General features: G+C 37.7%; 1 protein-coding gene across 1 annotated transcript in view; it reads right to left on the bottom strand.

Moving 5' to 3' along the window:
* Positions 1 to 1030: 1030 nt before the first annotated feature.
* EIF2 (eukaryotic translation initiation factor 2) overlaps positions 1031 to 15763 on the bottom strand; it is a 28999-nt gene continuing 14266 nt past the window's right edge. The window contains exons 2-6 of the mRNA XM_089384172.1: positions 6816 to 6895; positions 3582 to 3811; positions 1665 to 1786; positions 1432 to 1545; positions 1031 to 1297 (exon numbers count right to left, since the gene is read on the bottom strand). Of these exons, the coding sequence (XP_089240298.1) occupies positions 1208 to 1297; positions 1432 to 1545; positions 1665 to 1786; positions 3582 to 3811; positions 6816 to 6895 (636 nt within the window). The 3' untranslated portion in view covers positions 1031 to 1207. The remainder of the gene's footprint in view (positions 1298 to 1431; positions 1546 to 1664; positions 1787 to 3581; positions 3812 to 6815; positions 6896 to 15763) is intronic.

Raw genomic sequence — 15763 nt, forward strand, 5'->3', positions numbered from 1 at the left:
GAATACTTTATATCCCTTTCATAACCCCACTAAGGCAACTACTCTAGAATTAAAAAGAAAAAAAAAAATCACAAACATATTTTTACGAAGGTGAAAAGCAAACCCAAAATTGAAAAGAGCATAGGTTTTCTTACAGCGAGCTAAGTATATTTTCTTCGACATTCACAAGTTCAAACCCTATTTAGAGTATTTCCCATTTTAATCAATTTCCGAAGAAGCCAGCCCCAAGTTTTCCACCCTGAATAGACCCTGGCAATTCAGGAAAAAGCTCATTTCCTATATCCAGTTTTACACTTTTAAGACTTCAGGCGTATTGGTTTGAAAATGTATATATGCTTTAGGAGCCAGTACAGTTTAACATACTTCACTGCAATTTTTCTTTGCTAGTTCCCTATGAAGACTCTTACAAGTATAAAACAGTATAGGACCAAATAAAAGCGTTGAAATAATGTCCCAAACTGTGCTTAAACACGACCATTCTTGCAATCCTGATATTATTGCTATACACTGGCCATAACAGCAAGATTTCCTTAAAATTGAAATCAAATCTCTTAAAGTTTTACCCATGAGAACAATCTACAGTGGTTCACCGCGACACTCTGGTAAAACCTTTTCATGAATGATATCAAGTGAAAACTTGGTCCTCTTGATATGTTTGATCGCATCCTCGTTACCATAGAAAGTAATAGAAATTTATTGGAGAACCTAGAGAAAATTAGTGTATTAGGATGCATTTTTTATTATTTTCTTAGAGCTCTTAGATAATTTCTCCATAGTCCAGATTTCTTACGAGGAGAAGTCAAAATAAATGAATTACCAAAGATCGCGAATTTCTTCTAGTATGGATTATGCCGCAAAGCACACTCACACGTGAGCGTATAGTTTGACACTATATTTACCATATTGCTATTTTCCAATCATCAGAATTAGCTCCTAAAATCATTCTACCAAAAATCAATCAAATTCCATATCAAACCAAAACTAAATAAAACCTGGTAGAGACCAACTCCCAATCATCACTCGTCCCAAATATCAAACACGATTCCAGATCAAATCAAAATTTAATGATTGTTTACATGGTGGGTAAAATTTAAATGATCGCTTACTAGTATGAAAAAATGAACCCAGCTAAGTTTTAGCCTGGCTCTCAGAACTCACTTCTCTATGCCCATAGAATTAATCTACAATATTTGATATTTGTTAATCATCAAAGTATTTGTGCAACAGTGTTCAGCTTCTCTGCCAAACAGAGTTGGGTCCTTGTGAGCCCAGCTAAATAGTTCACTAGTAGCAGATCCTGCCACATTATTTTAAGACCAATTTAGAAATTATGAACTGTAAGCTGGGAGTAATGCGAAAAAGAAAATAACAATGAAACCAACAAGCAGGCTACAAGAAGTGTTTATCGAGGGAACTATGAAGATACTGTACCTGTATGCTGTCACTAAATAGTTTATCAAAAGCATCTGGTGACATCTTTGGTATGGTAGCCAGTGTGTCCATAAGATATCTTCCAACTGTCTGATCGGGAGCAACTTGACCTCGCTGAAAATTTTGAAGAAATAGTAAAAACTTAAAATAGGATGAGAACATTATACAGACTAACCTAGGCATAATGATCAACTTTTAACAAAATTAGCTACTCTACATGAGAGCACCCTCACCACTACGTCATCAACATATTTAAAGACATCCTCTATGAGAGCATGTAAACCCTGCATGGAAGCCTCTAGCCCCTCTAAATCATTTGGAAGTTTGTCCACAATTGTCTTCTTCAGAACATCATCTGCCATACAAATTTTCATCTAACTTCAGCACTGGCCCTCTTAAATAACACAAAGAGAGATTCAGAGGACAAGAATTGAATTACAAAGTTACATCAAATAGATGTATGTAAAAGATATGATATTTACTGAACAAAATTTTAAATTTAAGCCAAGCTTTGTGGATGACCACCTCTGTGTAATTAACACAAAAACGTAATAAAAAATAACAGTAAACTTACGTAAGGAATATAAGTGAGCATGTTATAACTTTTCGTTAAATGTAAATATATTAAGTACACAATGATCAATTAGCATAACAGCCAACCAAAACTACATAAGCTACAAATGCAAAAGTACTATCTCATCAATAAGCAACTTTATGATGTAGTTGATGTTAAAGAATTTCATGCATCACACAGAAATGGGGAATGCGTACCTTAAATCTGGACTCAGCATACAAGTTCAACTCAAAAAAAATTCAAATATGCAGTATAACTTTGTGATATAAAACAACGAAAATTCAAAGACTTTCCAGTCAATCCCTGGCACTAACAATCTCTTCATATTAATAAGAAATTCAGTGGAAAAGGAAATTTTGAAAGATGACCGTTTTTTAAATAAATTGGAAAGAACAAATCAGTGTATTGAAGAAAAAAATCCAAATCTATAAAATAACAATCAAATATAAGATTAAAAAATTATGTTGTTATGAAGAAAACTGGGTTGGCTATTTTTATTGCAGTTTGAATCCAATTAGATATTCAAACAAAACACTTTCATACAAGAATATATATGCCCACCCCTCTCAAATAGATTGTTCCAAATGAGATATAGGTTCACTATTAACCAATAAACTTGTAGCCTAATGCTGAGACTAAAACCAGCCTAGATCCAACTTAACTCCAGATCTACCAAGCACCGAGAGGGATCAAATCTCTTGAGATGCAAACCTCTTTTAAAGTGAGACAAGATTTGATCCCTCTCGGCGCTTAGTAGATGCGGAGTTAAGATGGCTCTAGGCTGGTTTAATTTCCCCCTTTAAATAGGCTACATTCCACATGAATACCATGGCTTCCCATAAACCTCGAGCTCAAAACCATTGGTAATTTGACCAAGTAATTATAAACATAATTATTAATTTTTTATTTTTTATTTTATTTGTATATAATATTACCCAATTAAAACGTTTTATTGATAATTATAATCATTAATTATTTTATTTTATTTTATTTTAACCTAGTTCAAATGTTTACCGGACATTACATTACATCTCTATCATACTGGGCTGGAGAGCACCTCTCGGTGCAATAAGCCATTCTAATTTACTTTAACTAAAAATGCAGGGAAAGATGTCATGGTAAGCAGTATTCCCATAAAAATAGCAGCTTAAGAGTGTCATAGGCAATATTTAGAGAGGCTGCTACAGCCAAACAAAATGGTCTAAGTGGCAATTGTTTCTACTCTAAGTAATGTTAATAAACCATGATAGAACATAATACCTAATAATTGTATGTCTTTGTACCCTGAGTCTTACCAACTGAAAATCAGAAAACAATACTCGGATACTAGGAAAACGATTATTCCAGTTAATACCCAATCAGCCTCTAAAACTGCCAAAAACCTTAGTACCAAAAATGGCTAAAAGAATATGCAAGTTTTACAAAACAAACAGCACAAGCAAGAAAAGAAGCCTAGTAGTTCAATGTCAAACTCTGAACAAACAGCATTATTCAGGTTACAGTAGGGGTATAGAAGGTGCATAAGGGTGTTGATTAGAAAAACAAACACCATGTAGTTCATCATTAAAAGACTTACATCCAACTCTTTCAGCTTCAACCATCCGGAGATCAAGTGGAATTTCATGAAACTGTGCTGCAAGCTGCCGATCTCCAAGAGATAGGGTGGTTGAAACATAAGCTTTAATGGTTGCTTGTTCATTTAGAAAACTTGTATCCACCGTCAAATGAACTGGATTTGTTACTTCCCTTGCATAGAAATCTTGAATCAAAGCACTACTACCACTCACTCCTGCACCTGTGGAATACCTGCACAAATAAACCATAGTTATCATAAAAGAAACACTTACTCCGCAAGGCAACAACATTTATCTTTACATAAACAATTACCTACACAAATCAGCAATGCATATCTTCAGAAAAAGAATTTCCCAAATATCTTTGCACACAAAATAAACAAAGTATTACAAAATAAACAGAAGTATATGTCAAAAAATAAACTCCTAATCTATTTTGTAAGGCGCATGTCCTTCCTGTATTTCCAGGCCCAGAAATGCACCAAAACACTGAAACACACACAAAACAGCCCTAAACACAGGCCTGCATTTCGTACATGATTCCACCTGGACTGAGTATGTTTCAGACCCACAAACTCTCTTACACGCTGCATGCAATCCACAGGCACAAAACACTATTTAACCCTTGAGCAATGACAACTTAACATTAATCTCATTTCTAATACCCACTAATCCATTTTTATATTGCACTAAAAAAGAAAACAAAAGACACCTTTTAAAAACCCCAACAGCCCCTAATTTCATAAAAGAAGAGCCAGTTCTCGCTTTCTTCAAGAGCAAGGCCTTTTTACAGAAACAGCATTTTTATTGAGTTGTGGACATCAGGACAAAGTCTTGGTGTAGCTCCTTGGGTACTTGTAATGACATACAGCTATTTGATACATGAAACTAAAAGCTATAATACTAACTAGTTGTTTTAAATACTTTACAGCAAGTATTGGACCATAGACTACAATACTAACATTATTCCTTTTCAAATACTTGAACAGGCTGAATTTGTGGCTTCAGTTGCAATATATGGGATAGCAGGAACCAAAACTCTTCCTTGTCTCTCCACATGTGATGTTATTTTTTCCTCATCTGAAAGAGGAATCCAAATAAATTTTCAAGAATCAGCATTCAAAACTCTTCTCTGTTAAGAGAAAAGTAATGCCTATCCTCATATGTCTACTAGGTCTTAATACGCTGCTAATTACAAAGCAAGTACTTATCATTTCACTAGGAACTAGCAACACTAGATGGTCGAAAATGTTTCAACTTTCACCCAATGATATACAAGAAGACTGCAAAACATGTGTTGTTTCCTGACATCCATGTGAAAATTTCAGTGAATGCATGCATTCAAATTTTCAAATTTTGATAGTTATACTTTCCTTGCATGCACTAAAGCATCAAACAAGAGTGTTTCGGTTCAATAATAATATTTGATCTGATTCCTGTTATTTCAGCTATAGCAACAGTAAATTTAGGTTATGCACAAGTATACACAATGCCAGTCAACAGTGCAAGGAGTGAACTCCTCGACAGTATTTTGATATATTGAGGAGGAATAGTCATTAAAATTCAGCCTGCTTCAAAATTAAATCAGAAAGTACAAGCATGCTTGAAGAGAACATTTATACAATCTCGGTATACATTAGTTGTATGGGACCAGAAGGGATTGTCTACTAGAAGAATTTGAGCTAAGTTCAAAAATCAAAGGACCTCCAATTCAAGGATTGCACCTTTTCCTTGATGCTACCTGCAAAATGAGATAGGTACTTCATCCAAATTGATACCAATTAAAATCCCCGTAGATTCTTCTTTAATAAGAGCAAAATATCAACCTTTTTTTGTCTGTGTTTGGGTTCCAGATGCTCTCAATCCCCATAACATGACCAATGTTTTACAACTCGGAATCAGCTTTGGGTCAGACCGGACTCAGATCAGAGTCAGCTGATGACTCCACTTATAAACCAGTTCACTAAAACATTCCATAAAATATAAAAAATTTAATCAATAAATCATTCAATGTGAATCCAAACCATTAGAGACCAAATATGCAAAGTTTGTTCATGTATATACCATGTAAGGGTGAATATAACAAAATAGCACCGAGAGCAATGCATATCCAAAACAAAATACATAAATAGTGAGGCTCTAAATGGCCTCTAGAGTCCAAAAAAAAAAAAGCATGCTACTCATCTATATGCCCATTGCCATGTAAGGGTGAATATTGCATAATGGCACCAAGTGCAATACAAATCTGAAACGCAATACAGAAGCAGTGAGGCTCTAAGTGTCCTCTAGAGTCCAAAACACAACATGCTACAAGCTGCTACATAGCAATGTTTTAGGGTTTCAAAGAGCTGAGGGGTTTTGGTTTTTCTTTTTTTAAATTGCTTCATGTTCCATATTTTGCAGCAACCACACCCAGAGTGGTTTGGTGCAGAACCAGAACCAGTTAATCTGACAGAATCAGTTGCCAAACTGGCCATTTCAGTTTGGAAAAGATCATCGAACCAGTCAAAGGGCCAGTTTAAAGGGTTCTAGTGTCAAACCAACCCATTACAGTTCCAGTCTTGGCCAGTTTTCAAAACGCTGAACACGACCCAATGTTAGAAATAAAATAGAGCCTGAATGCTTTAGAATCAGTCGGGGAGAATGAAAAAAGGGAATGAGGAAAAAATACAGGCCCATCACCTAACATGATTAGACATTAAGTCGGCTGAAATGTGAAAGCATCTGAAACTTCTGAAATAATTATAATAAATATACTAGTATGTACTAAATAAAGGTAGAGAAGGTAATACTTCAACTTTCAATAATCTCATTAGATGACTAAACAGTTATGTTGCATATTGCCTCCAAATGACTAATGACATTTATTTGATGGCAATTGTAGTCCATCATGTTTCATAGTTATAACTAATGATCCACACAGAGATTTTCATCTTCACCCTTTCAGTGTAGGATTGTCATGTCAATATGTAAGTGGTAAGTAAATTCATATATCTATAGTCTTTAGTTAAATTGTCGCCATTTTAGTTCTACATATTCGAATTATTTAGATTTTTGTCACAATTTCTTATAGTAAGTAATAAATATATAAACAATGATTTAACACTTGCATTTTCGTATTTTCCCTGGAAGAGTGGTTATAAATTCCTAAGACAATAGTAAACCTATTATTATATGATTATTAAAAGACAATACAAGTGTTCAGACAATAAGCCAAAAAAAAGGAAGAAAATTACCATCCAATAATAACTTCTTTTGGATTCACCCGCTGGTGCAAGTCATACATAGTACGATGGTAGTCAATATCCACTGCAACCTGAGTTCCAAATATATTATTAGCAAACAGTAGAGAAAATTACCAAAATGTGAAAGCAAATAACAGTAATAGTTTGGTGTGCACACACAGGAATTATATGAATAGTAAATTAGCTATTTTTAGATTCTACCAAAGTTAGTCACAGCAATGGCTTAGTAGTAGCTTAATGGCTTGCAAAAGAGGAAAAATAGTCAGTAGAGAATGTATAGAGACTACACAAGACTTGCAAGGGTTAGAGCACAGGTTGTTATTATTGTCAGAGTGGCAGTTCAAATAGAAACAAGCACAACAATTAAAGCAATAATTACATTCATGGAACAATTCACCTTTTCTCATAGGATACATGCAAATATAAAGATGTGACGACCTTTCATTTTCTGTTACCAACTCGACACATTGGATACAAGAGAAGTTTCTAATTTGTTTAATACTATATTAAAAAAACACAGGTACACACTTTATTTGAACTTTGTATATAATAGCTATGTGCATTACATGAGTATTCCAACACTACCAACATAAAACACTGCCTAGAGACCACAAAAACCAAGCTAATACTAGAGCCATGGTACCATGCATGTGCACCTTCGACATGCTCCCTTATACATGATGCTCTGTCCATGCCATGTACTTCTCCACAATACCCTTCACCCTTATCTAGCACGTAACCTTTACCAACAACTGTGCCCTGTAGCAACAGATGTAACCATTTATCGTACTACAATCATTCTAGGTATCTTCTTGTGGTGGTCAATATCCAATCAACTATGACTGCTCCTTGGGGACTATGCAACCTCAAGTCGTGATTTCATCCTGAGAAAAGCAAAACATAAATGCCTCTCCATTGTCTTTATTGTCATTCTCTGCGACCTTAGATTTGATTCTTCTCAGCAAAATCCCTCTTTAGCTTCTCACAACCCCAACTGAAGTTGATTCTGCTGAGCTAAATTCCTCTTATAGTAACCTAGATCCCCGCAGTGGTAGATAATCTTTGGCTTCTTGCTACCCAAGCCACTTTCTTATTTTGCCCCTTGCCCTCACTTGGCACTTTGTGTTTCATCTAAAGCTTATCCTTCTCCAAACTTTAATGAGCTTGTTCCATCAACAACTCCTTGGTTAGATGGTAAATCTGGGAAATTTCATACCCCACCCCCCCCCACCCACCCCACCACCAAGATTCAATCCTCCCAAAGATATGTTTCACCCTTCACAGGCCATCTCACTTGTGCAAGGGAGGCGTTTCAAGTGGTTGGGATATAGGTGCAAGCCTTCGGAGAATTTAGCGGAATGGATAACGTCACACCACATCAAAGGAATCTCTCAAGAGTGTTGCAAGCAAGATGTAAAAGCCTTCAATAAACCTCTTAAATTTACTAAGAAATTGGACAATATCCTAAAGCTTGAGCTCTCTTCTAGAGGTCCAAAGAGAAAATCACCATTATTTGTGGAGCAAGTTCTGGTAGGAAAGCTCATGAAGCCATGGTCATATCATTAAACCCTCAACTCTTTTATCCACAAATGCAATGGGCTCCCAACTTAAAAGGAAAACTCAATTTTAATTCTATGGCAAGGGTTTTTATGGTTTTCATTTCCAAACAGAGAAAGATAGAGATATTTTCTTTTGTAACAGGGCCCAGCTTTTAGGAGGTAGTGGACAAAATATGAATTGAAAGTCTTTAGACTTCAATTCGAAGGAGACTCCTATTGTTTTTCTGGTGTGGATCAGGCTCTCAAATCTCCCTCTTAACCTCTAAGAAAACGATTTGCTTGAAGCAATAGGAAACAAGTGAGGTAGATATCTAGATAGGGCTAAACCATGTTCAGACATGTTCACTTGTGCCTATATTTTGTAGAATTCACCCTCAAAGAAAGCCTCACTCAAACAATAGGTCTTCAAATAGACCACTAGACTTCTGAGCTTTAGTCATCACCTTCGCCAAGCAAGTAAAAGCCTTCAATAACCCTATTAAATTTATTAAGAAATTGGATGAGATCCCCAAGCTTGAGCTTTCTTCTAGAGGTCCAAAGAGAAAATTCCCATTGTTTGTCGAGCAAGTTCTGGTAGGAAAGTTCATGAAAGGATGGTCATATTATTAAACGGCTTCCACCTTAAAAGGCAAACTTCAATTTTACTTTCTATGGAAAAGGTTTTTATGGTTTTCATTTCCAAATAGAGAAAGAGATATTTTCTTTTGTAACAAGCGCTAGCTTTTAGGAGCTAGTGGACTATATATGAATTGATGGTCTCTGGACTTTGATTCAGAGGAAGAAACTCCTATTGTTGTACTAGTGTGAATCAAGCTCCCAAATCTCCTCCTTAAACTCTAAGAAAATGATTTGCTTGAAGCAACAGGAAACAAGTGAGGGAAATATCTAGATAGGGCTAAACCATTTTCAGACATGTTCACCTGTGCCCGAATTGTTTAGAAATCACCCTGGAACAAGGCCTTCATCAAGCAATAGAACTTCAAATAGGCCACTAGACTTGTGTACAACAATTGAATTATGGGCACCTTCCCTTCAAGTATAGCAGTTTCAATCAACATATACACTTCCCTCCGGAATGCCCAAAGAAGACCTCTCACTCCACCACCCAACAGAAAGAAGAGTTTCCAAAAGTAGACTCTAAATCCTCAAGTAAAAGAATGTAGCCCCACCTCTTGGAAGAGCCAAGGCCCCAAACTAAAGTGTGGAAAGTAGCTTCAAAGTGTTAAAAATTGATTATAGAAGAGGAGGCCCTCAAAAAGAACAATGAAGGTTTAACATGTTCTTGATTCATATTCTAGAGAGAAGTTTGTACAACAATTGAATTATGGGCACCTTCCCTTCAAGTATAGCAGTTTCAATCAACATATACACTTCCCTCCGGAATGCCCAAAGAAGACCTCTCACTCCACCACCCAACAGAAAGAAGAGTTTCCAAAAGTAGACTCCAAATCCTCAAGTAAAAGAATGTAGCCCCACCTCTTGGAAGAGCCAAGGCCCCAAACTAAAGTGTGGAAAGTAGCTTCAAAGTGTTAAAAATTGATTATAGAAGAGGAGGCCCTCAAAAAGAACAATGAAGGTTTAACATGTTCTTGATTCATATTCTAGAGAGAAGTTGACTCAATGGATTAGGAAAGGCAAGGAGTTCAAAGAGGTGAGAATGAGGAAATAGTAGTGTCTAGCAAGGAAGAAGTGAGCTAAGAGTTCAAACACAAAATAAACAAGAAGACCAAGATCATCAAAAATAGACCAAGGAGGAAGATCTAGCATAAGTCAAGCTGAAAATCCCACAACATCAAGAAGTAGTTAGTCCAACAAAAGAAAATACGAACAATTTTTGGCCAAAAAATAACAAGTACCTATAGAAACATCATATGCAAGAACGTTGAAAGCCACCTCTTTTAGCTCCCTAGCACTCATGAGAGGATGGAAAACCCAAAAGAGAGCTCAAAGGAAAATAGGCAAATCTAAACAAAGCCATGCGCTCCAATCTATGTTTCCAAATATGGCTATACATTTGGAATTCCAAACAAAGTCCAAATATGTTTGTAGATGCATCTTAATGTGTGAACAATTTGTTAAACAATATACATATGGACAAATTAGTAGTAGTTGGAAATATGGGAGTGGGCCGTGGCATCTCCACTATACTCCTATGTCGATTTGAAATTGGAGTATAATTAGATAGAAGACCAAATAGAGCCTCCTACAAAGGACTAAAGGTGTTAAAACCTATGTCACAAGGTTCGTCGAACTTTAACCTTGAGGTTCGAATTTTGGCAAGCCTTAAGAAAATTTTGAGGTTCGGCGAACCTCATCGAAACTCATAGCCAATGACCAAGTTCATAGATCAAAACTCATAACCTCATGTCACAACTCAACCTTGTAATTTATCCTTGCAGTTTCCATGTCCGTGATAACATTTTTTTATGTTTACTGATGTTGATTTCTTACTATTTTATTATATATATATATATAGATAGATAGATAGATAGAGAGAGAGAGAGAGAGAGAGAGATAAACAAACCTAATGGCGAACCTCATCTGAACCTCATCAAAAAATTCGAACCCAAATCGAACCTAATCATTGTCGAACCCAAACTCAAACACGAACCATGTGACATTGGTTAAAACTATGCCTTGGCCAAAACAAGTTTGTCAATGATGATGAAACATATAAAACAATGAAGGTCAATATTGTTACATACAATGTTGCAATAATTGTCCCCCCCCACGGATTCAGGGGGCAGATTTGTGTCCTGAATGGCTCTGTTAGTGATCCTCGAGCGAAACCGGGGTTCCACCTTTTTTCAGCGGTTCTTGAGCTTTTGGAACCATGTCGGTTCTGAAACGCAATTCCACCACGGTTCCAAAACCATTCACACAGTCTCGCGGGGCTTTCTTTTTTGGAATTGTCGAACTGTTATGTAAGGAACTACGCTTCCCGAACACTCCCAAGGTATCACCTTGATGCTCCCTAGACACTTCTTGGATGCTCCCTCATGGTAATGGCATTCTCCTTTATCTTTCATTTTCACCCTTTTACTTAAATTTTTAAAGTTACCATGAAATGACTCAAGATGTTTGAGAGTGGTTTCAACCTCATCAGACTTCATATGCAGAAAATATAATTTCATATCCCATTCAAAATTCAATGAACTTAATAGTTTTCAAGATTTCAAGATCAATGGGATTGTGGCATTTCATTAGATTAATATCATGTATGAGGGTATGTTATTGGCATTTAATCAAGAGCACCAAGCCCTATATGTACCCCAATGTTGGTGGTGTTGATTGTTGAACTCCTTTGTCATGGCCTTAGCAAAAATGTACCCTTCACTCAAGTCAAAATCATTGATCGAGCATGTTAAAATTGGCAACAAAGGCCAAACTCCACATGGGTCATCTTATTTATGACCAGCTTATATTTTTCTTGGATTCCCCTCTCCAAGAGGTGTAGGATAGATCTAAAGATCATCCGATTCCGACATGTAAAAATGAAGATATGAATTTATTTGTATTATTGACAAATTGTCAAGGTCAACTAGCAAACAAAACAGGCATTTTTACCCCGCAGCTCATCATCAACGTTGCATATAAAAGGAGGAGACCTCTCAAGGCATTATTTCATCATCTCATCTTCACTCATCTCTCTCTCCTCACTTGATTGGGTACGCAGATTAGGGCAGCCATCTCTTGCACGTGCGAAGAAAGAACGAGTTGATTGTGTTGACCAGCATTGACCGAGCTGCAAGAAGATTGTCTGATGCGTTGACTTGTTTTGATTGTAGATTGGGTGAGGCAGCTTCTCCTTGGCTGGCCACAAATCTGGGCACAGAAACCGAGGTGATCTGACCTCTGGTTTGACCAACGTTGACTACCCTAATTGTTGGCTGCAGTTTGACTTCAGTTGACCAAACTTGAAATGATTTTTTCGCACTGTTTTATACTGTTTGGGTTTGTTGTTGGACGTCGAAGTTGGCTATGTTTGACCGAGTTGCCTAGAGATTTTCTGTTGTTGTCATAAATTATCAGATTTGTAAATTTTTACTATCTCTCTCTACTGAACTATTGAAGAATATAAGAAGAATTGATCAAGGGTTTCCCCACATTGGGGTTTGTCCCTAGTTAGTGCCACATCTTGTGTCCTCTTGTCTTGGCTTGTCTTCTACTGTTTATGTTTATGCTCTATCTGCATTTTACTATCATGCCGATGTGATTGCTAAACTGGATATTGATATTGGGCTAATAAATAAATTGAAGTAAATTGCTCTTAAGCATAGAACATACCAAAATTAGCATGGTATCAGAGCTGAGGTGAAGACAAAGCCCAAGCAAGAGTGAAAGCGCAATTACCGAAGCTAGTTGGACAAGGACAAAAGGCTCAATGGATTCCTCATCCCACTTCCCGGTTGAAGACAAGCTCCGTGAAAAGTCTGACTATCATGGATGGCAGATGTCTCTTGATCTGACATTGGAAGAACAAGAAGTGTTGGATTATGTGAAGGGGAAAATCCCTAAGCCTTATTCAAATGCATCGGCTACTGCGAAGAACAAGTACAGTAAGGCTGAAGGAAGAAGATTATCAGAGATTCCATTGACAAGCGTCTAGCGGCGTACATCTTTGATTTGAACACCTCCAAGGAGATATACGACAAGTTGGTAACATGTTCAAGGTTAGTGATGCAAATCAAATTTTGTTTCTCAAAAATAAGTTGAAGGATATTAAGAAGGGCAAGGACGAGGATATTCAATCCTACTTCTTAAGGATCCTGAGATAAGAATGATCTTTTGTCGATTGGAGAGGTCATTCCTAACAGGGAACTTACTATCACTACCCTTGGAGGAATCCCACCCGAGTGGTATATATTTAGAACCACTATTCTCAATAATGATTGAATTCCAAGGTTTGAAGAATTAATGTCGAGATGCATTCAAGAAGAAACAAGAATGGTGGAACAAGAAATGCCTTCTAATAGAGGCAACCCCACTGCTTTCTCCGCTCATGCCAAAAGGAGAAATAATGCAAGGTCTAAAGGTCATTTCAATGGAAAGCCTGGATCTAAGGGTGGAAGGAAGGGCAGGTGCTTTGTTTGTAATAAGCTTGGCCACTATGCAAGGTAGTGTCCAAATAGAAGGGACACATCACATGATGATGATCACAATCATTCCAGGGACGACTTCAACAAGAACGATCAAAGGAATGGCGGGTTCAATGGCAAAGGAAAAAGGAATGCGGGACATCAAGGAAATGGTCAACCCTCCAAGAAAGCAAGGAACCCTAGGAATGAAGAATCAAATTTTGTTAACAATAAGCAAAAGGAGTACTATCTTATATCGGCCCTCTCCACAAAGTACATATACCTTTAAATCCGCGCCATTTAAAAAAAAACATCTAAACAACGAAGTGTCAGTTTAGAAAGAATGTCACCAATTGATAAAAAGGTCAAAAAGTTCAAAGAGAAGAAAAATAAAAATAAAAAAAGTAATCATTTTTTTTTGCAGGGGTTAATTTCACTCAACACAAAGTTGAAGGATTGAAGATGCACCCTAAAAAAAATAATAAACATTTTTGGAAGGTAATAACCTTATGCTAATCAATACTGAAGTTGTGGGTTCCTACGACTCTTACATTAAGTTGTGGTTTCCTACAGTAAACCCCAACTGCTCTTACATTAAGTTGTGGTTTCCTACGGAAAACCCCAACTGCTCTGACATTAAGTTGTGGTTTCCTACGGAAAACCACAACGGCTCATACATTAACAATTCCCAAATAAAAACTACACGCAATAAGGAACGAGCACACGAAGTTGAGGTTAGGGAGCCAGGGGGCAGCGTTGCCTCAGTTGTTGTGGTGCCACTCGTCCAGGTGATACAACGGTGGACCTGAGGGGACTAACTTGACTCCCAGTCCTTCCTTGATGATTAGGGTGTCCCAGGTTAGGGAGTCAAGCTGTCGTGCCTCTCGTATGTGGTACCACTCACTTCAGGATGGTGGGCCAGAGGGGACAACCTGGAACCCAAGCCCATGGTGTGTCCCAAGTTAGGGAGTCGAGCGCATTGCATCAACGATGTGGTTGCCACCACATGGACAAGATCATGGGCGGGCCTGATGGTGCCTACCAGCTCCCAGCCCAATCGGAGGATGGAGTGTCTCTCAACAGGGTCCTGACTAGGGTTAGGGAGCAAGGCTGCCTTGCCTGAGTCTCATGGAGGCCACGTACCAGAGTGGTCCCTCAGGGGACAACCAGGTCTTATCTCCCAACCCATCCTTGTGGGATGGGATGTTCCTAGCCTAACCTTGAATATGATGTGTTCACTTTCATCTCTATCCCTAAAGGGTCACACATTTGCCGGGGACCCGAACACTTTGGGGAAATAGCTAATTGACAGTGGTGCCTCAAGGCACTTCACCGGATACAAGGAAGCTCTCTCTAATCTGATAGAGAAGGAGACAAACTTGGAGATTATTCTTGGAGACGATGCCACCTATCCCGTGAAGGGAGTAGGAAATGTTACCCTTCAATTGAATCAAGGTAACACGATTCATTTACAAGAAGTTCTATATGTACCTGATCTCAAGAAGAACCTGTTGTCCATTTTGGCAATGGAAGACAAAGGATACAAGGTGGCATTCATCGATGGAAAGGTAAGTCTTTGGAAAAGAAATTTTAAAGATGCTTTTACTCTTGGGTTCAGGGTTGACACTTTGTAACAAGTTGGAGGAAGTCCATTGGGAGCCATGTCTTGAGACGCATCTCTACAATCTGAACTATGGCACCAGAGGTTTGCCCATCTTCACTATAAGGCTCTACCCGATGTGAGACAAATGGTGACAAGTATGCCTAAGTTCAAAGTAGAGCATGAAGGTGTATGTCTAGGATGCGCCGAAGGAAAACTTACACAGGGGCCATTCCCCTCTAGTAATAGCAAGACCACAGATATATTGCAGTTGATCCACTCCGACATATCTGGTATGATGCCTGCAAACTCTTTGGGATGATACTTATATTATCTCACCTTTACGAATGATTATTCTCGCAAGACTTGGTTCTACTTCTTGAAAAAGAAGGATGAAGTGTTCAACTGGTTCGTCACTTCAAAGCCATGATCGAAAACCAATCCGAGAAGAGAATCAAGATATTGAAGACTGATAATGGGACTAAGTACAAATCAAATGAATTCCACGATTATTGCAGAGAAGCTAGCATTAAGAGGGAGACTACAACACCATACACTCCCAAGCATAATGGTGTGGCTGAAAGGAAGAACCGTACTATTGTGGAAGTTGTTCGTGCCATGCTTCGATCAAGGGCTTCTGAAGTTTCTATGGGCCTAAGTTGCAAATATTGCCGTGTATGTTCAAAAACAATGCCCTCATCA

The sequence above is a fragment of the Pinus tabuliformis genome, chromosome Q (assembly GCF_031772625.1).
Source record: "Pinus tabuliformis cultivar Carrire ecotype Pingquan chromosome Q, CPIR1, whole genome shotgun sequence".
In the NCBI taxonomy this organism is placed as follows: Eukaryota; Viridiplantae; Streptophyta; class Pinopsida; order Pinales; family Pinaceae; genus Pinus; species Pinus tabuliformis.